Genomic DNA, 20,969 nt, shown 5'->3' on the forward strand with positions numbered 1-20,969 from the left:
GTTAGTTATGATATAAATTTAAAACTAGTAGGTACTTTTGTGCACATCATATATATATGGTCCCACCATCTATACCCCATCATCAGTTACAAACCATTGACACCACCATTTCCATCGGTAAACATCACCACTGTCACCACCAAAACTACTGCCATCTATCATCGACCACCACCATCAAACAAACCACTACACCCTCTAAAAGATCCCAAAAAAAATCCCATCTATGATCAAAACATGAGAAAAAACCAATAGATGTCCAAACCTGCAATATAAATCCAATGATACTCAAACCCGAAATCTAATGTCATCATGCAACTTACTCAAAATCTAATGTCACAAGTTGGATAAATAGTTAGGGATTTCAAAAGAGTGGAAACTAAATTTGAGAAAATTCATGGATAAAACTAAAAGAGTAGAATCTAGATGGGGGAAAACTCATGGTTGAAAAGATAAAGTCGATGCCTTCTACATACATAGGAACATGGTCGACGCTGGACTTTCAGGTGGGTGGCGGAGGTGTTTCGGTGGTGGAGCTCCAACGGTGATAAAAGGAAGAGGATGAATAATGGCGTTTTTGTAGTGGAGCTCCAATAAATCAACTCTCCTTTACATCATCTTCCTGTTCCTTCACGCGTGCCTTCTACTTCAGCTTCTCTGACTTTTCGCCAGAGCTTTTCGCTGGAGAAACTAGACCGTGAACTGCACTTGATGGCAATCGCCGTCCTGATGTTCTGATGGTGGTCGTTATCTTGATGCTCCGAAGGAAGTTTTTCGGTACCTCACATAATGGTGGCCATCGTCCCGATGGGAGCCGGATTCACATTCAATATAAGGCAACAGTGGCTTGTTGAGGTTATCTTGAGGTGGAAGGTTGGTTCCATCAGAAATGGATCTAGGGTTTAAAGAAAACATTCACAGATTAACGCTTGAAGGGTGGAGATGGATTTGACCTAAGATTTTTATTATTATAATAAAATAATTATTTGACATAATTAAAAAAATATAAAAAAATAGTAAGGGCAATCTAGTCTTTTCAAATCTGTCAATGATGAAAATCGTAACAAAACAATAACTCGGGGATGGTCCGAGTGCAAAAAAAAATGTTAGAGACCAAACACACAATTTTGAACACACCACAGGGACAATTTCAGTAATTTACTCTATTTTTTTAGAATAAACAACAGAGCTATTCCCGTATTGCTAAGTAATATATGACACTTAGACCATGTTTTTATACAATATCATAAAATAATCATTTTACTCAGGTAAAATGGTCTACATACTTACAAAAAATATATATATATATTTTCAGTTTTTTGGACAAAAGTGATATACCAATTACTCAGTGAAATTCTATACATACATTGTATGAGGTAAATTTATGTCTAATCTTCTCAAATCTTAACTATCAACATGTATACTCGTCAACATCTAACCAAATTTATTTATTATCTCGAACATGCAATTTATATATTGAGTTTTATGCTTAAGATACTCCTCACAACGTTTCAATCTTGGTATACTTGATCATTTTTATGCCAAGTATTTTCGTTTCAAAAGATATATGCTAGGTCATCAAAGAAGGTCGAAAAATGTAAAAGAGTTGCAACTTCCTTAAATACCAAGAAAAACGGTTGATGACAAATGTTATTGTTTGATGTTCAACCTATTTTTTTTTTATGTTAGCCAATAGCATTAGGATTTATATCTTGGTGGAGCATTTCCACCAAGGATGTATGATTATGGAAAGTTGTGAAGAAATCGATCATAAGGATGTTGAAAAAGTGCAAATACTTTTTTTGCATGTAAAGACGATCATTGAAGAAATAAAAAAATGGATTATCAATAAGTTTGTCAAAAAAACGGATAGTTGTTAGACTACTATATGTAACGCCCCGATTCTTAGGTATTGATTTAAATAAGAATCCTTTTGTTTTCAAGGCCTACTCGACGAGTTGGTTGCCCCACTCGTCGAGTAGCAGCGAGTTGGTTCGCGTATTTAGTGGCCTACTCGCCGAGTCCAAGAAGGGACTCGACGAGTAGGAGCTGGCAGATGAAACCCTAATCCCGGGGTTTTGCACCCTATTTAAAGAATCATAAGCCTCCTTTGGCCTCTTTACAGTCCATTGAGAGTCCATAAGAACCCTAACTCGAGTGTGTGTGTATTCTTTGGAAGTTTAAGCTTGGAGGAAGATTTTTGGTGAGGGAATCTCTTGGGAAGCAAGCTAGTTGAAGCAAGAGTTTGTGGGTTTCAAGTTCTGCATCAGAAAGGGCTCTCTTGAAGGTATTAGATCGTTTTTCCCTTGGCTCATTTTCTCCTAAACCCTTTTGTGCATAAGTTTAGGAAAGGATTCTTGTGTTTAAGCCAAGATCTGAAGTTGTAACTTCAGATCTGGACTCCCCTTGGCTTCTAGATTCATAAAGCCATCAGCCTTGTCTAGTATGAGCCTTCTCTAAAGGATGTGACTTCATTGCTAGTTGTGCCATTTTAGGGTCTTAAAGCCTTGCATGCACGTAAAGTTTGCAACTTTACGTGATAAGCATGCCTAAGGAAGTTGGATCTGCAATTTGGGGCCTTGGCATGGTTTAGAAAGTTTCTGCATGGTTAAAGGGGCTGAAGAGACTCGGCGAGTCGCATAGTCGACTCGGCGAGTCATATGAAGATAGGCATTGAACTCGATGAGTTGGATGAACAACTCGGCGAGTCCGATGAAGATTTCCGTAGACTCGGCGAGTTGGATGAACAACTCGGCGAGTCGGTTAAGGTTTCCCCAAATTGATGAATGTGTGTGAACTTGTCGAGTTGCTAGAAGGAAAACTCGACGAGGGGCCGGAGCGCTTCGATCGCGGACCTTAGGAACTCGACGAGTCACTCCGAGGGCTCGGCGAGTGGACAAGTATATCGAGGAACTCGGCGAGTAGCCGAGGGTACTCGACGAGTAAGGGTCAACATAGACTGTTGACCTTGACTGTTGACTTTGACTTTGACCAGGGGTTGACTAGTTGACTTATGGGGTACCTTGAAAGGTTGAAGAACTTACGAGTATGATTCTAATATGATAATAGGTGGTGGAGTTTGTGGCCGTGATCTGAGAGTTGGAGTTTAGTTACCGAGCCGACTTTCGCAAGGTGAGTTATCCTCACTATATCAATAGGGTCTAAGGCACCAAGGCCGACCCTTTTAGTTGTTATCTTGGTTACAATATGCTACATGTGGTTATGATTAGTTAGATCAGTATAAGGATAGACATTATGTTGTTATGATCTTATGATCCGTTAGGATTGGTATGTTAGTGACCTGGTTAGGTCGGTGCTCTGGTTAGGAGAGATTGCTATGATCGATGATCTGTGAGATAGTTATATCTGATATCTGTATATGCTAGTATATGTTAGTCTTGTGCACATGGTTATTGGCTTGATGTTTGGGTTGAGGCGGTCCTGCTTTGTGCTGAAGGCCAATATACCCTACGAGCGGTCCGGGTAGACTGTAGGCCCGTATGGCGGTCCAGTCATACCGAAGGCTCGGGATAGATCCAGATAGACTGTAGGCCCAGTCGGGCGGTCCAGTCAGGCCGAAGGCCCAGTATGCATGTTGTTGATTATCTGTTATTGATATGGTATTATCGGTGTGGTATTGGTATTTTGGGGGTAGCTCACTAAACCCTCGGGCTTACAGTTTCAGTTTATTGTTTCAGGTACTTCAGGAGATCATGGCAAGGCGAAGGCGTGACCGTACTGCTCCGCATCCTTATGATTTCGTTATTGGGACACTCTGATGAATAATATTTTGAAAACATTTTTGTAAAACACTATTTGGTTTTATGGTTGAAAAAGTTTAAATTTGGCTTAAAATTTTGGGATGTTACACTATAAGAGTTCTATCATCTTAAAAATGAAATCTAATGATCATAAAAATCACTATTTGTTACTTATTTGTTACAATTTCTGAAACTTTGGAAATAGAATTAGTTAGTTATTTGGTTATTTGTTAATCGTTGTAACATCCCTATCCTTATCCCTATCCCTAACAAAAGCCTCTCTAAACTGCCACATGGCACCTTTCTAAGCTATGTTTTTGCCACATGGCATTCTTATGTTAACCCTATTTTTTTTCCCGCTGCTCTTCAATATTCAATTTCATTCCTAGAAACTAGAAATAAGGAAACATAAATATGTGGGGATCCTTCTTCAAATCAGCAACGTAGCATTAATGGTAATCCTATTAAATCCAAAATAATCAGGGAGATGGTTATTTTAAATCCCACAAAATAGCAACGTCGTCGTTTGCTTGCTTCCATCGCCACCATCACTCTTTTTTAGGGTTCGCTACCGCTATATTTCCATTGTTTGTTGTTGACATTGTTTCTAATAACTCTCATAATCCCTGATTATCTGGGACTGAAAATTAACAATCTTTTCGGTTTTCTAATCGACTGCTATAAGGAAAGAGTTTATTATGGTCATCGCTCAATCACTTCCGTCATACAACCTTCACTACCACAAACCACCCACCAGTCCATTCTCTCTCAAAACCTAACACCGCTAACCGTTATTTTGCCGCCTTCACCATCATGTGCAGCCGTCAACATGAACACCATAGACAATGGTTTTTTCTAAAAACCATATACCACTAACGCTCACTGATTTCGTCGTCACCATTTTGGTCTTCCATCTCCATATCTTCCGAATCATGAGCATGGGCATAAACAATCGAGATTAAACATAGAATTGACCTCAAGTTTATTTTTCAAAAACCTACAGGTTAACAAAGGTTCTCTTAAATCATTTTTTAAACCCTTGAATACTTTTATTTTGTGTTCTTTGGATTATTTTTTGTTCTGCCTTTCGTTTGCCATTGATTTACCCTGTTTTTAGTTCCAATCAATCCTTTCATTATGGAACGCTATTGTTGAATATTTAGTCTTATATAGGACGAAACAATAAAAATGATTCACCCTTTAAGCCAAATGTATTGCAATCTATTTTACAAATTGATGGCTTTTCTGTAATTCATGAAATGTTATTTACCCTTTGTTTCAGATGTTGTTATACACATTGATTATCCCCATATGTTGCTCTTTTCTTATATCACACCTATTGCTCGATAATGGAAGGAAGAATGATCTGCTTCTTTGTTTTGCATCTTATGAACGAATCTCTTAAGACTTGAATTTGAAATCTTGATCTCCTTTAAAAAGACAAAGAAATTTTGATTTCCCTTTCGCAATATCCTCGAGATTATCGTCACATGTTCTACTTCCTCAAATCTACTTATTTTCAAGCTTCTTGACCATATTAATAGTAGTTACTTCAAATTTTATCCATCCACTTAAACCAGTTTTGTATTCTTCCAGGGATGCTCTTTTAATATTTACAATTTTCGTAATCATCCAACCAGTTCACTTATGAGGTATATCACTCTTTTGAGTTTTATTTTGGATTATTTTTTATAACATTATTGCATTCTTGACTTTTTTTTGCTTTATTGTTGAACATATGTTTGCAGGTTATACTTTACCAGACTCGTGGTGATTCAAGAACCAGTTAAACCTACTAACTCTGATTAGGGCATCTAAAAGGTAATCTATTGCTTTTGACCTTTTTTCATGCTACCTGTATTACCATATGTTCTCTATGTAACTGTGTGTGATGTTGCTAACTACTTCTTCTCTACCATCTTGGTAGATGTTATTTTAATACAATTAGCTATATTAGACTTGCCTAATGATAACTATAATGTTTTTTTTTTCGAGTTGTAACTTACAAAACTATCTTCGATCATCAATACATATTTTATATTACGATTGTAATATTAGGTCTGACAATTTAAATCGAAAGCAAAGGAGAAACTATGTAGATTTACAAAAAATCTCTTGTGGTATTCACCTAAATACTGAAGAATCATTTTGAAGGTCGGTCAAACATATGTTGTTTCCATGTAATTCTTAGTAGATCTAAATTTTTAGATAATTTTTTGGCTAAAACAAGTTTACTTTGCACTTTATAGGCGTTGTGAATGGCTCTAGAAACTATAATTTATTATTAAACATGATGAATATTCTAAAGTAGAGTATGTCATTGCTTTTAAAAAATGATGCGATTGTTGCTGACTCATCATCATCATCTGAGAACACTCAGCTTGAAAGCAAGGGTTCTTGGCTTTTTTAGTTTTATCAGTTTCACATATAAAAGATAGATTAGAAATTGGTATGTTTGAAAGGATCTAAAATGGTGAAATTTAATATTTTTATAATGCAAAATGTAATCCCATTTTAATTTTGGTTATATTGTTGTTTTGATGTGCAAATTTATAGAGTTTGGAGTGACCATAGATAACATACTTTGAGCTCCTATTCTTTTGTTTACATTGATGTTTCATAAAATGTAGAAAATGCAGATCTTATTTCTTGTACCTATCAACGATACAACCTAACGAGCATCTTATATAATTGTTATTCTTATATTCAATGTATCAAATTAAAATTTTTCATAGTAAACTATTATGTTTTTCTTATTAATCGTGATTTAAATAAAATTATATATTTCTTATAACCATTTCAAATATTATTTATAAACAACGATGATAAACTTACCAATATGCATCAATCATTATATATAAAATTTGTGACCAATTATATTATTAAATAATTTTTCTTTTCTTATCGTATAATTTTTTTTATCGTCAACCGTGTAGCACACGAGTTATAACCTAGTTATTTCAATAGTTAACCAATTTTTTTTAAATAGATCCAAACGTCTACATAGACATGCCCAAGTAATCCACATTATACACATCATACAAAAAGGCATTGACATTAATGAATCAACACGAATAAAGAAAAGTATAGTATTGTTGAAGATTGGTTGACTCCAATTCTCCAAAAACAACCAATGAATCAACACAAAGAAAGAAAGAAAGGTATAAATTTAAAATTTTAATGCACACATCACTGCTCATAACCATACACAAATTTTTCATCAAAGATCCATCAAGTATTAATTGATCCAATCATTCTCTTAATATTAGTTTCTTGATATATGAATATGAATAAGATCATCAAATTTAATCTATGTGGCCATATCTCTAATCTATTAAATTTATAAAGGGTTCGATGTCACACTCAAACAATTATCATCATAATCCTCTTATATAGAGATTAGTTCAATTCTCTAACACAACAAGTGCATACAAGTTTATAGCAAGGTCCTTTAATATGAAATTCGTAACGATTGTATGTGAATTGATAATAGCTATTCATCACAAATACCAAATATGATCCGTGAGTCCAAGACAAAGGCCCTTTACACTTTACAGTGTCATTAGTAACAGTTGTATGAGAAAGATTATAGTTGTAATAGCTGACGGTTATAAGTTATATAAATGCCATGAGAAGAGTTATTGATATATTTTTGTCAAAAAAAAAAATATCAACGAGTGAACAAAAGATATTTTGTTATATTTATAGTCCTTTTCTAAGTTCTAATTTCTTTTTAATAATAATAAACCACCAAAATTATTAATATTATAAATTATAAATGCTATAACCAATCACGTTTTAAATTATTAAATATTATAAATTATAAATTGTAAATGCTTTAACAAATCACGTTTTAAAATAATCATTTTTCTATTCCTTTGTCGTTGTAATGGAATCCCCCACTTTATTATTCTGTCCTCGCACACCAAAGTGACCAAACATTCAATTGCACCTAACATTTTTAGCAAGATTCCACACTTTCCACCTCTATATTATCCACTATACACCAAGCATCAAGAGAGAGTGAGAAAGTAAAAGAGATGACGGAAGTGAGAGCAGACGGAGGCTCAGCCGCAACAGCTGCTGCCGGAGGATCACCGACGGTCAAATCGATCTTCATTCATCCAATTAAATCATGCAAGGCCATTTCCGTTTCACAAGCACCCCTTTCTCCCACCGGTAAACTTCGTCCCTCCAGTTTCAACTTTCAATCCTTTGCAATTTTTATACATGCAGTGAAAAATCCAATCTCCAAATTCAGTAGAAAAGATTCAATTCCACCTAAAAGTTTAGATCCTCTGGATGCAACTCGTAAAAGTCATTAATTTTCATTACGTGATTTTGTTGTTCAACCCAAAAGGGGTTAAACTTGTCCCGATTTTACCTCTGTAGCTTGCTTAACCAGGTGCTACTTTCTGCATGTTCACTTGCACCTCTGCTAACAGCATATCAATCAATAAATTTGTTAGATTTTATTTTGATACAGGGTTTGTGTGGGATCGTCATTGGGTAGTTATAAACTCAAAAGGCAGAGCGTGCACTCAAAGGGTTGAACCAAAGCTTGCTCTAGTTCAAGTGGAGATGCCCATGGAAGCTTTCTCTTTGGATTGGGAGCCCAAAAAAACTTCTTACTTGGGTATATCTTTCTTCCTTAACAAAACTAAAAACTTTCTTACTGTTTCATCAAATTGCTTCTCTTCCGCATCACCAAAAAGCGATGTCATCACTAAATGTCACAAATTACAAAATTTAATAAGAATGTAACAAAAAAAATTCTAAATTTCACAAGCATTTTCCCATTCATTTTGGTGGAAGAATTGATTTGATATTGTTAGGGCAGTGGTACGTGGGCCCGGGATGACTACCGAGCTCAAGATCTCATTAACCAAACCATCATTACGGTCAGATGGGATTTCGGTCTGGGAGTGGTGCGGGTCAGCCTTGGATGAAGGAGACGAGGCTGCAAAATGGTTCACTGAATTTCTTGGAAAACCTACCCGATTGGTGCGCTTTAATGAAGGTAAAATCCATCACATTTTTTCAAAATATGTTTTTGGAAATTGATGTTGATGCATAATAATATAGAAATTAACTTGTGTTTTTTGTATGTAGAGACCGAGACTAGACCGGTTGACCCTTTATTTGCTCCCGGATTCAATGTTAAATTTACAGATGCTTTCCCCATCCTTTTAGCATCCCAGGTTAGCCCTAAAGCTGGCTTTTTGTTATTCAAGAAGAGGGTATTTACGTCTTTTTTCACATATAAGAGATCTAAACAAGTCTTTCTTCCACCTTTTTGGATGGGAAAAGAATTGTAATTTTGTCCCAATGCACCCCAAGGCAGTACAGTACAACTGGTTCTGTCATGTGATGTCATAATTGTAAATGTTGAATTCTGCAGGCCTCTTTGGATGCTGTGAATGAACAGTTAAAAGAATCCGTCAACATAAACCGGTTTAGGCCCAAGTATGTCTTTCATTACATTGTTTTAAAATTTTATCTGGATAATGAAATTTAAAATATTTGAGAAAATTACAGCCGATTTGGGAAACACTTGAAAAAAAAAAAAGAGTCTTTCTGCATTAAGTCAAAAGTACTAACAATTAACATATCTTTGGCTTTTGCATAACGAATTTCTCATGCAGCATCTATGTAGATGGTTGTGAATCGTTTGCTGAGGACCTCTGGAAACATATCAAAATTAACGGGTTAACTTTTAAAGGCGTCATGCTTTGCCCACGTTGTAAGGTATTGCAATAAGTCGATAACACATTTGTCATATTAAAATATATTTTTTTATTATTTTGAAAAGTTGAACATGTATATTCATTTAATTCAAAAACCTTTTCTCAGGTGCCTACAATCAATCAAGAGGACGCGACTGAAGGGAGTGAACCAACTGCAACCATGATGAAGTTCCGATCGGCCAAAGTCTTGGAAGTGAACCCCACAAAATACAAGGGCAGGGTGAGTTACATGTCCCCACATTTTATCCTAGTTGTAAGAAAGTAAGAATCCATGTGTATAATCTTCCTTATTCATTTAAATGAATAAAATTTGTAGGTTTACCTTGGGCAAATGATGGTGTGCGAGAATATTGATAATGGTTGGAGAAAGGTTATCAATGTTGGAGATGTTATTCATGTGGAAGAGGCATTTGCATCGTATGCAGATGTTGCAGTTTAATATTTATTGTTGGATAGTTGCGGACTTAGAGACTATAAGTTTGTTGTCAATATACATCATGACAACCGTTTTAAGATTGCCTTTTTATTCTATTTCTTGATTAATTGGGCTCTAGCATGAAGAAATGTATGAATAATTTCAGGAAATAAAAGAAAATTATTGCAAGTTTCTGTTAATCTCGAGGATTTATCACGCGTATTTTCCCATAATGGATACCAATTCTCTTTCCAAGTATAAATAGTTACATAATACCAACATTGACTTAGCACTACAACACATAACAAATAATATATAATATATGAGTCTAATATACATATATACAAACTAATATTCCTCCATGCTTTTGAGCGGGAGGCTGCCAAAGTAGATCTAAACCTTTGACCAAAGAAGCCGGGAGTTGCAATTAAGTAAAGGACAACAAAAGAAAGTTTTTTTTTTCTTGGAGCAGCATCAACCAATAAAACTTTTTATTATTTGAAGCAGCATCAACCAAGGAAAGTGTAATACAAACATTTTCATAAACAGTAAAATGCAATTCTTTTTAGCGACTCTACTCAGGCTCGCAATCAATTAGAACTTGGACTACTGAATCCATTGTAGGCCTTTTATTTCTGTCTTCGTCCACACAACTTACACCAATCTCAACAAGTTTTACAGCTTGCTTCCTACTAAACAATCCTCCCAACCTCGAATCAATCATCTCTTCAGTCCATGACTCCATTTCTTCTCCTTGAAGCTTCGTTTTCATGACCCTTACAAACCTCATAAGCTCGGTTTCTTCCTCTTCCCCTTCCTGAACAACAATATTAGAAAGTCGAATTCCCCTTGCCATTTCTAAAACAACAACCCCGTAACTGTAGACATCAACTTTCGCTGTGATAGGAAGGTTGCTAGCCCATTCTGGAGCCATATATCCTTTTGTTCCTCTAATCCTAGTAAACTCCGAGTTTTGACCACCTCTTTGAGTCAACTTCGCCAGACCAAAATCTGCAATCTTTGCTTCGAACGTCTTATCTAAAAGAATGTTTTCTGGCTTAGCATCACAATGAATCACCCATTCTAGGCACTCATGGTGTAAATAAGCCAAACCCTTTGCTATCCCGATGGCAACTTTAAACCTTTCTTTCCATTGAAGAACACTCGAGGAGAACAATCTTTTGTCAAGAGATTGATTTTCTACATACTCATAAACTAGAAGTTTGTGTTTTCTCTGAGAGCAGAATCCCCACATTCTCACTAGATTCATGTGATTGATTTTACCAATGGTGCTGACTTCTGTCCAAAACTCACCACCTTCTTCGCTCACATCTCCCAGTCTTTTCACAGCCACCACCCTTTCGTCTTCCAGAATCCCTTTATACACAACTCCTGATCCTCCTCGGCCTATCTCCTCCTTAAAGTTCTGTGTCGCCTTCAACAGCTCTTTATAACTAAACCCTCTAAATTGACTAGATACCATACGATACCCTTCTTCTAGGCTGTTTACCAATGCGTTGTTTCCATAAAATATCCACCAGCCCAATAAGATGACCAAAGCTTCAACTAAACCAATAGCTAAAGCAAACGAGTAAAGATAAACCCACTTCACCTTTCCAGCAGGTGATTTATACATAGATGGAGAACCCAACATGACTGGGACTTTTGTACATATGGCCTTTGAACCATTAAGGATTGAGGCAGATTCGGGAGCTTCCATGCCTATTGGTACTTTGAAGTACATGGTTGCTGGGAAACTAGGATACTGGTATCCATTGAAAAGGTCACTTTTAACATAGCATGTACCTTCACCTGTTAGCCTGTAACCAAATGTTTCACAACGACAATCACCCAAGCAGATGTCTCTACACGATTCAAACGAAATGCGCGATGAGAAATTTAGATCAAAGCCGTAGTAATCGGTATGTTGCATCGGCACAAATCCAAACGTTGCTGACTTTCCACATGTATTGCTGAAAGTAGGCTTACAACCTTGACCTAAATCATTAGGGTCACTCCACTCATAGTGTGGTGGACATGAACATTCAGGTTTGTCTCCATAAACACAAATCCCGTTTCTCCCACAGATTCCATGAATATTACAGGGTTGTGATATAGCTTGCCACGAGATCGACCATAATCCTGTCGACTCATTCAAGCTATAAAATCTGAGATTACCATCATAGTCCATTGTCAGCCTCCTTCTGATCCCAAAACCCATATCTGAAGAATTAAATTGCAACCCGTCGCTTGAGTTAAACACACCGAGATCGTTAAAGAATGCGTATCTGCTATTGTTAAAAGGGGTTCTTCCATAGGCCCAAACATTAAAACTTGGATCAGGACTAGGCCAGTAGACACTTGATATTTCTGGGCCATCGTAAAACATTGTTAAAACGTTATTACTACCATAGCTCAAACTAAAATACCCAGGTTGAAAACTTTCTTTTCTGAAAGCAGATATCAAGCTTTTGCTCCTTGTTAATGATTGAGAAGGCAAAAGAGTATCAGTTGGATAGTCAAAGCTTTGCCAAAGAATCTGATCTTTGTTGTTCATAAGTACTAGATTACCTGTATTAAGCAGCACTGCTCTATCTACATCCGTGGACGTTGGGTTGGTCTCCCACACAAACGTGCCATCCACATCGGTCAAAACCATGGCACCATTTGTCTCAAGTGTTAACTTTGAGCCATGGCCATTGACAGGTTTGTTGCTGTTTGCAGTCCAAACCACAGTACGTTCTTTGGAGTTTGTATACCAGATTGCAAACCAGTAAGCATTGGTTTGAAAGCCATAGAAGCCGCAGGTAAAAGTGTTGTCAGGGGAGGTTATGAAGTGTGAATCATCATCTACGGAGAGAAACGAGCCTCTATAAAGATGATCCTGAATTGTGTTCTTTGATACGGAAGATCTCATTAAGCAACAGAAGAGGAGGAGAAAGACTCTTTTCGTCATGCTTGGCTGTTTAATTCTTTCAGTAAACAGCTTACTTTGTTTAGTGAAGAGCGAAGACTTTGCGTTTGGAAGTGTTAATTATTTATTCGGGGTAGGGCGTGCATGTATCACCTGAATCCTTGTATTTTACATTTCTTAATACTAACGACTTTGTTCTATGTGTTTAAAATTTGTTATATTAGATACAATGAAAGATTCTGACATGAAATATATTATGAATTATCATTTATGTCCTAGTTGGTGGTAATTTCTTTTATTATGTCAACGGTTCATTAATCTATTCTGTTTCTAATCAGAGCCACATTTTGTCAAACTTAGTATAAATGTTTCCATGTGTGTTTCGTAGATTTTTAGCATTTTGGTTATATTAATGAGAAAATTACAAATTTGGTCATTTTCCTTAATTATTTTGTAAAAAATAGCAAAAAAAAAAACCTCAAATTACAAAAATAGCCACCAAAATCGCAAATAGATTAGAGCCATCTGCGATTTTTGCATTTGATCTGCAAATGTACAAGTATTTAAAGCGTGGACATGCATTGACAGTTATACGTTCACACATGGACATACGATTTTGTGCATTTTTTTTTTAATTTTGACTACGAAAAATGATAGGGTTTGACTACAATTTTACATGAAATCGTCCATAGCTACCGATTTTCGCCTCCAAAGAGAGTTCTTCCAACAAAAACCTTGCAAAATGAAAGCTCAAAAAAATTAAGGTATTTATACCCTTAAAAAGTCAAAATCGCAAATTAACTAATAAAATCGCAGATGGACTGAGTCCATCTGCGAACATACAACTGTCAATGCACGCCCACACTTTAAACACTTGTACTTTCGCAGATTAAATGCCGACATCGCAGATGACTCTAATCTATCTGCGATTTTGGTGGCTAATTTTGTAATTTGTGTTTTTTGGCTATTTTTTGCAAACTAATTAAAGAAAATGACTGAATTTGTAATTTTCTCTATATTCATTCATGTTCATTTAGCCATGTACGAAACTACAAATCTAGATGGTCACTGCTAACATATGAATGAATTACGACAACACTTATTTTATTAATTACCGACACTGTCATAAAAATAAGACAAAATTACATAAATGGTCATTGTGGTTAACCAAAGATAACAACTTTTAGTCCGGCTAATTTTTTTGATAAACAATCTTGTGGTTTCTAAAACTTTGGGCCACATGAAATGACTTATTTCTCATTTTCAAAACTCTTTTATCTTTTTTTATTTAACAAAAAATGTTTTAATTTAAAAAGGACAATTATTATCTAACATTTTATTAAATTATTTCTAAATCTTTTTCAATAAAGAACGTTTCCATTTTCCCAAAAATTCACCAAAATTATATTTGTATATTTATGCAAATCAACTACCCAAGATCCCTAATCTTTGACTTTTCTCATTTAAGAACTAAATCGAAGCTTATCATCATCATCAATGACAATTACCAACCTAGTTTCTATATTTTCATCCAAATCACTACTTGATTTTGTTCACACCCATATGATTAAGCAAAGAATATTCGATAACACCTTCAGCCTGTCGACTTTTTCTCCATCCCAGACATGTAATGCCTTACGTCGTTTTTATCATTTCCAGCATCATCTCCATTAACTTGTGGTTGAAGAACTCACAATTCGCACCACCACTTTGCAGTTCCGCTGCATGTGGTGGTGCCGAAGACTCTTCTGGGAACTTTTGTTTCAGTTCAGATCTAGGTAAGGACAAGCTTAAAGAAGTCGGTGGATCATTCACAACCGGACCATTGTTTTGAAGACGATGAGTCTCCTTCCTCCTTTTCTCTCTTTCTTATTCACCACTGAATCGCATGAACACTACCAATGATAGGATTCAAGTTTATCGAGACACATCCCATAGATTTACTTGCCCTACCAAACGACTTCGTTGCCACCGTGACCATAAATCAATTCATCTATTTCAACCGCCCCTACCAAACCTTAACCTCCACCCCCCATCTCCACCGTCACCACCTCATCAACCAACAAACTACACCAACAAAAGACAATCTAGCCACTACCAAACTGTTGGATTAGGTGTCTAAGCCCATAACTATAATTGGTATATACTTGAATTGATAGTAGCATAGTCCTTTAGGGTTGCCTTCAAACCTGACAATTGAATAGGATGACTGTTAGAGAGAGAAAAGTGATTTATTAATTTATTACTTGGTTAATAAATTAATTAGAAATCAAAATAAATGATTTATTAATGTATTATTGAAATAATATATTAATTAGAAATCATCTTGTTTAATTAATATTTAATCAGAAATTAATTTGGAATTAATTTTGGGGTTAAAGGAATTAATTAAAACTGTAGGGACTAAAGGTGACAATGTTCAATAATTGAACATTGGACAATTCTAGAACCTCCCTAATGAGGGGGGAACGAAATCTAGAGCATCTCTAGGGTTTCCTTAGGCTCTAAGGGTGCCTTGGATGCCTTAGGGAGGAAGTTAAGAGATTAGGGTTATCTTGGATACACCGACCTTATCCAATACCTTCCTAACACCTATATAAACCCTCCTTAGGGTTAAATTTCGGTTATGACTCTTCTAAGAGCCTAAGGGTTGAAATTTCTCTTCTATAACTCTCTATCTATAGTTTTCCTTAGTTGCTTGAGTTTGTTTGTGAACCATTAGATGCACGACACTTGTGTCGCTTGCTACTAAAGGTCTTTTAAGCAAGGATTCAAGATTGTTTACAATAACGATTGTAACATCCTGACTCCCATGTATGAAATTTTAAGGATTTATGTACATCACACAAGACCTACTCGATGAGTTGGAGGCCCCAACTCGTCGAGTAGAAACTAATAAAGCCGCATGGTTTTGGAACCTACTCGACGAGTTGGAGGACCCGAACTCGACGAGTTGAGGCTGTGCATGAAAACCCTAATTTTTAGGGTTTGCACCCTATTTAAAGGACCTTAAGTCCCCTCACCAGCCTCCCTTACCACCTTATCGTCCAGAGAGAAACCCTAGCTGTGCTTTACTACCTCCTTGAGTGTGTGTGAGTCTTGGAGAGTAAATCTTGTGTTCTTTTGGAAGGAGATTCGAAGATTGAAGAGATTGGAGTGAAGAGGAGGCTATAGATCCGACATCTACTCTGTTTTGGCAACCATCTTGAGGTATGAAGTTGATACCTTGACTTCTTATTGCTTACATCTCCTCTTATGAAAGTATATGGTCATTTTTGGTGCCAAATGGAGTCATTCTCGGATTTGAGCTTGTCAAGAGGATGTGGTTTCAGATCTGGACACCTCTAGGCCTCCATGAACATAAATTTGCCCACTTTATCTAGTCTTGGCCCTTCTCCATGCCTAAACCTCTTATTAAGCTTACTTTTAGTGGTTTAATCCCTTTGATGCCTTGCATGCGCGTAAAGTTAGCAACTTTACGTGGTATCTCAGTCCTAAGGGGCTAGGTCTGAAGTTTGGGGCCTTGGATTCGACTGGAAAGGGCTGAATACGTTAAGACAGGAAAACTCGACGAGTTGTGTAGCCAACTCGATGAGTTTGTGAGTGTTTTCCCGCTTTATGGATGATGAAGAGCTCGACGAGTTACTCTGATGACTCGGCGAGTTGTATCGAGCTTTTCTCGGCTTTCTGAACATTGAAGGAACTCGGCGAGTTGCTAGATGCACTCGACGAGTTGAGTCAACATGGACTGTTGACCTTGACTGTTGACTGTTGACTGTTGACTTTGACCATGGTTGACCAAGTTTGACTTTAAGGGTATTTTGGTAATTTGGGATTTAATGGAATTAGTCATAAGGTGGTTATAGGCAGTTAAGTTTAGAGCTGTGAGTTGGGATTCGTTTTATCGGTTCAGCACTACTTGTGAAGTGAGTTTTCCTCACTATACTCAAGGGTCGAAGGCACCTGAAACATCCCAAAAATATAGACCAAAAATTTCTTTTAAAATCATTTATGAAAACCATAATCCATTCGTATCATAATAAAACCACAAGTCATGTATCTCAAAAACATCATCAAATCTATCAATGTATTAAAATCATATATAATAAATCAGAGTGAATCCTCCCAGGCTAAAAACAATGGTGTTTGCCATGCAGTCATCCCGAGCTCTTCCCCTTGCTACCGGAAGTACCTGAAACCAAAACTGAAAACTATAAGCACGAAGCTTAGTGAGTCTCCCCAACTACCACATACCATACACATAACACATAAACATATCTTGGTCCCCGCCCCTGCTACATCGAGTCAAGCTCGGCATCGGCTTTCCCGGCATCGGGCCCCGCCCGACATCGAACCCTATTCGGCATCGGGCCCCGCCCGACATCGAGCAAACCTCGGAATACATAAGAGCAAAATCAATAATACACATAAAACTAAGCACATAACATTAACACTTAAACATACCTCGGGACCCGCCCGACATCGGACCGTAATCCGGTAACATACTAACATTCCTCGGGACCGCCCCGACATCGAACCGAAGTCCGGAAACACACAATACAACACATGCAAGAATCAAGAAGACATCAAGCATACAAACATTCCTCGGGACCGCCCCGACATCGGATCGAAATCCGAAAAACATATAAACCTACATCGGGCCCTGCCCGACATCGGACCATAGTCCGGTACTACTACTAGCTATACGGGCCGGCCTTGGTACCTTAGACCCGTTCCTACTGGAGGTAACTCACCTCGAATGCTAGCTGTGCAATCTCGTGTGAGGAATCTCTGACGGCTGCTCCAACGACTCCTCGACTATCAATTTCACAATAACACTTAATCAAAACCTGATAATCCTTCTTAGGGTAAAATGATCATTTTACCCCTGATCAAAGTCAAAGTCAAGGTCAACTCCCAGTCAACCCAACTCGTCGAGCTATCTCCCAACTCGGCGAGTTCCTGTACTACTCAGACTCGTGGTCAACCGAGTTAACTCGTCGAGTCCCTTCACAGACTCGTCGAGTTCTACCTGGCATACAATCGGGACAACCCGACTTCAACTCGTCAAGTCCCTTACTAGACTCGACGAGTTCCCCTGTTTGTTTGGCTATCTTAATGGATTTAGTCCCTATACTCCAGATCCAGACTTCATACTTCACATAAACCTAGAAAATGTCCTTTTAAGGGTAAAGTTCTTGGCTTTACCCATTAATACCACTTCTTAAAGGGTTTAGCTCAAACCCTAATTCCTTGGGACCTAGAACTTGGTCCTTAAGCCCTCCATACACCAAACTAAAGCTTACAACCTTAGATCTAAACCCTTAACACTACTTGGGCACGCAAAGTTCCCATCTTTTCCCCACATGCATGGACTTTTGGGCTAAAAAGGCCAATATGATACTCTATGGCTTGCATGGGGGCTTCAATGGCATAAAGTTTGCACCTTTATGTCATAACAACCCCTCTAGGTCCTAGATCCGGAAGATTATCCACTTGGGTCGTCCATTCTCCAAAGGTTATCATTCTTGGGCCAAAACCTTCATAAAAGGGGAAGGAAGAGATCTAATGAACTAGAGGTCAAGCTAGAAACTTGATTACCAGAAAATGTAGCCAAAGAAGTGTAGTTTCTGGATCTACTATCTTCCTCTTGAGCCTTCTAACTCCTTCTTCTTCTTCAAGCTTCAAGAGCACAAAAGATTGCTTACAAATGGCTCACACACTAACAAGATGCTCTAGGGTTTCGTGGATTAGGGTTTGGGACAAGGAGGTTGTAAATGAGGCTAAGGAGTGGGGGTTAAGGAGCTTAAATAGGGTGCAAAACCCCGAAATTAGGGTTTCATTCTGGCCGATCTACTCATCGAGTCCAGGGCTCTTGAATCGTCGAGTTGATAGCTTAAACCCCGCGCATAGTCGGCCTTCTACTCGACGAGTTAGGGCCACCAACTCATCGAGTCCCTCTCTTAAAATGAATAAATAAATAAGTTAAATGCATACCAGGAACCAGGCATTACAGGTCTCCCCCGCTTGTCTTAGACTTCGTCCTCGAAGTCTGCTGCATCTGAAAACAACTCTGGGTAGTGCTCCCTCATCTCCTCCTCGGGCTCCCATGTCCACTCCGAACCCTTGCGGTGCTGCCACTGCACCTTCACTAACTGAACAACCTTGTTCCTCAAGGTTTTCGTCTTGCGATCCAGAATCGCCACCGGTCTCTCGATATAGTTCAGACTGTCGTCAACCTGAATATCCTCCAAGGGTACAATCGCTGAATCATCCACCAAGCACTTCCACAACTGGGTTACATGGAAAGTGTTGTGGATCTGACTGATCTTTGCCGGTAGATCCAACCGATAAGCCACCGTGCCCACCCGAGCTATAACCTTGAAAGGACCAATGTATCTGGGGACCAGCTTGCCCCGTTTCCGGAACCGGATGACACCTTTCCAAGGTGACACTTTCAGGAGGACTTTATCGCCCACCTAAAACTCTAAATCTGAACGCCGCTTGTCGGCGTAGCTCTTCTGCCGACTCCGAGCAATCTGGAGCCTGCTCCGGACCTGCTGGATCCGCTCTGTAGTCTTGAGTACTACCTCAGTACTCCCCATGGCTCTCTGACCAACCTCACCCCAACAGATTGGGGTCCTACACTTCCTCCCGTAGAGCATCTCGAAGGGAGGTCGGTCTATGCTGGCGTGGTAACTGTTGTTATACGAAAATTCTGCTAACGGAAGATACGTATCCTAACTGCCACCGAAATCCAAAACACATGCGCGCAACATGTCCTTGAGAGTCTGTATCGTCCTCTCACTATGTCTGTCTATCTGAGGGTGGAAAGCGGTGCTAAAGTCGAGATGAGTACTCATCTCCTCGTGAAACCATTTCAAAAATCTGGAAGTGAAACGGACATCTCGGTTTGACACCACAAAGACAGGCACTCCATGTTGTGCCACTATCTCATGCACGTATATCTCGGCCAGCTTCTCGGACGATATGCTCTCCTGGATCGGGATAAAATGAGCTCTCTTGGTCAACCGATCCACGATGACCCATATCGAATCTACTTCACGTGCGGTCCTGGGAAGCTTGGTAATGAAATCTATGGTGATATCTGTTGTGTTTTGAGCATTCTAACACTCCTAAGTGTACATGCAACCCTAAATACCTTGGATCTATGTTTTCTCTATTATACATGCAAATATGAATATCCAAGGTATTATACTACCTAGCATACAAAAACTTTGATTCATATGAAATATAACAAGTTAGAATACATACCTCTTTGATGTAGAATGACTCCATGAAGCTCGAGAGCCTAGTGCCCCAAGTGTGACACCTCAAATGGTTCACACAACATCATATGCTTTTGGAATAACTTAGAGAGAAATACACACTTCATGAAAATCGGCTAGCCCTCATGTTCATCCTCTAGTGCCCGATTTTCCCAATGATATGATCTTTATATAGTGTCACAATTAGGGTAAACCCTAATTGTCATGGCTTTCCATTTCCTTGGATCCATGGGTTCAAATACACCATGGAGCACCCATGGACCATCCTATGGGTTTTAGCCCAACTTGATAATCCATGAAGCATTAGCCCACTATACAAGTATGGATGATTTACACAATCTACCCATATATTTAATTAGTCTTCTTTTGATCACTTAATTAATTCCAAACTAATTCTTGATCAATACTAATTAAATAATCTTATTAATATATTAGAACTTATAATATATTAATAAACCTTAAGTATTATTTCTCTCATTTTAGTCTATCCAAATGCATGATGCCATGCAACCCAAATGGACCATGCCGAGTCGGGTCAAGTACATACCAAATATAGTTATGGACTTAGACACTAATCCAATAGTCTCCCACTTGGATAAGTCTAAAACTATTATTGAGTATGACTTCAAAACCTAACTGGCAATCGTAGCTCTCAAAAGCTGCTGTCGAACTCAGACCTCGTCGGTACACTCTGACCTTTGTCAATGACTTGTCTATTAGATAAGGGATCATATATTCCTCCATTCTAGATATCATATGGACTGAGACATGGATTATAAATCATTCTCTCTGTCCATTTGTTGTTTCCCGATTTCTGATTCATGACGACTGACTGATTGAACAAAT

The 20,969-nt window shown here is 37.9% G+C and overlaps 2 protein-coding genes across 2 annotated transcripts; one reads left to right on the top strand and one right to left on the bottom strand.

The window, feature by feature from the left end:
- Nucleotides 1-7,702: 7,702 nt before the first annotated feature.
- Nucleotides 7,703-10,120, top strand: LOC145140949 (uncharacterized). Its single transcript, XM_079074322.1, has 8 exons — nt 7,703-7,937; nt 8,245-8,394; nt 8,599-8,778; nt 8,871-8,959; nt 9,160-9,224; nt 9,404-9,506; nt 9,612-9,725; nt 9,822-10,120. Exons 1-8 carry the CDS (start codon nt 7,799-7,801, stop codon nt 9,942-9,944), a joined length of 963 nt encoding a protein of 320 aa, XP_078930448.1. The 5' UTR covers nt 7,703-7,798; the 3' UTR covers nt 9,945-10,120.
- Nucleotides 10,121-10,493: 373 nt separating this feature from the next.
- On the bottom strand, nt 10,494-12,872 carry LOC145138695 (putative receptor protein kinase ZmPK1). Its single transcript, XM_079072735.1, has one exon. It carries the CDS (start codon nt 12,835-12,837, stop codon nt 10,495-10,497), a length of 2,343 nt encoding a protein of 780 aa, XP_078928861.1. The 5' UTR covers nt 12,838-12,872; the 3' UTR covers nt 10,494.
- Nucleotides 12,873-20,969: the final 8,097 nt, after the last annotated feature.

Source organism: Lactuca virosa, chromosome 9 (genome assembly GCF_052849685.1).
Source record: "Lactuca virosa cultivar CGN04683 chromosome 9, Lactuca_virosa_CGN04683_v6, whole genome shotgun sequence".
Lineage (NCBI taxonomy): Eukaryota > Viridiplantae > Streptophyta > Magnoliopsida > Asterales > Asteraceae > Lactuca > Lactuca virosa.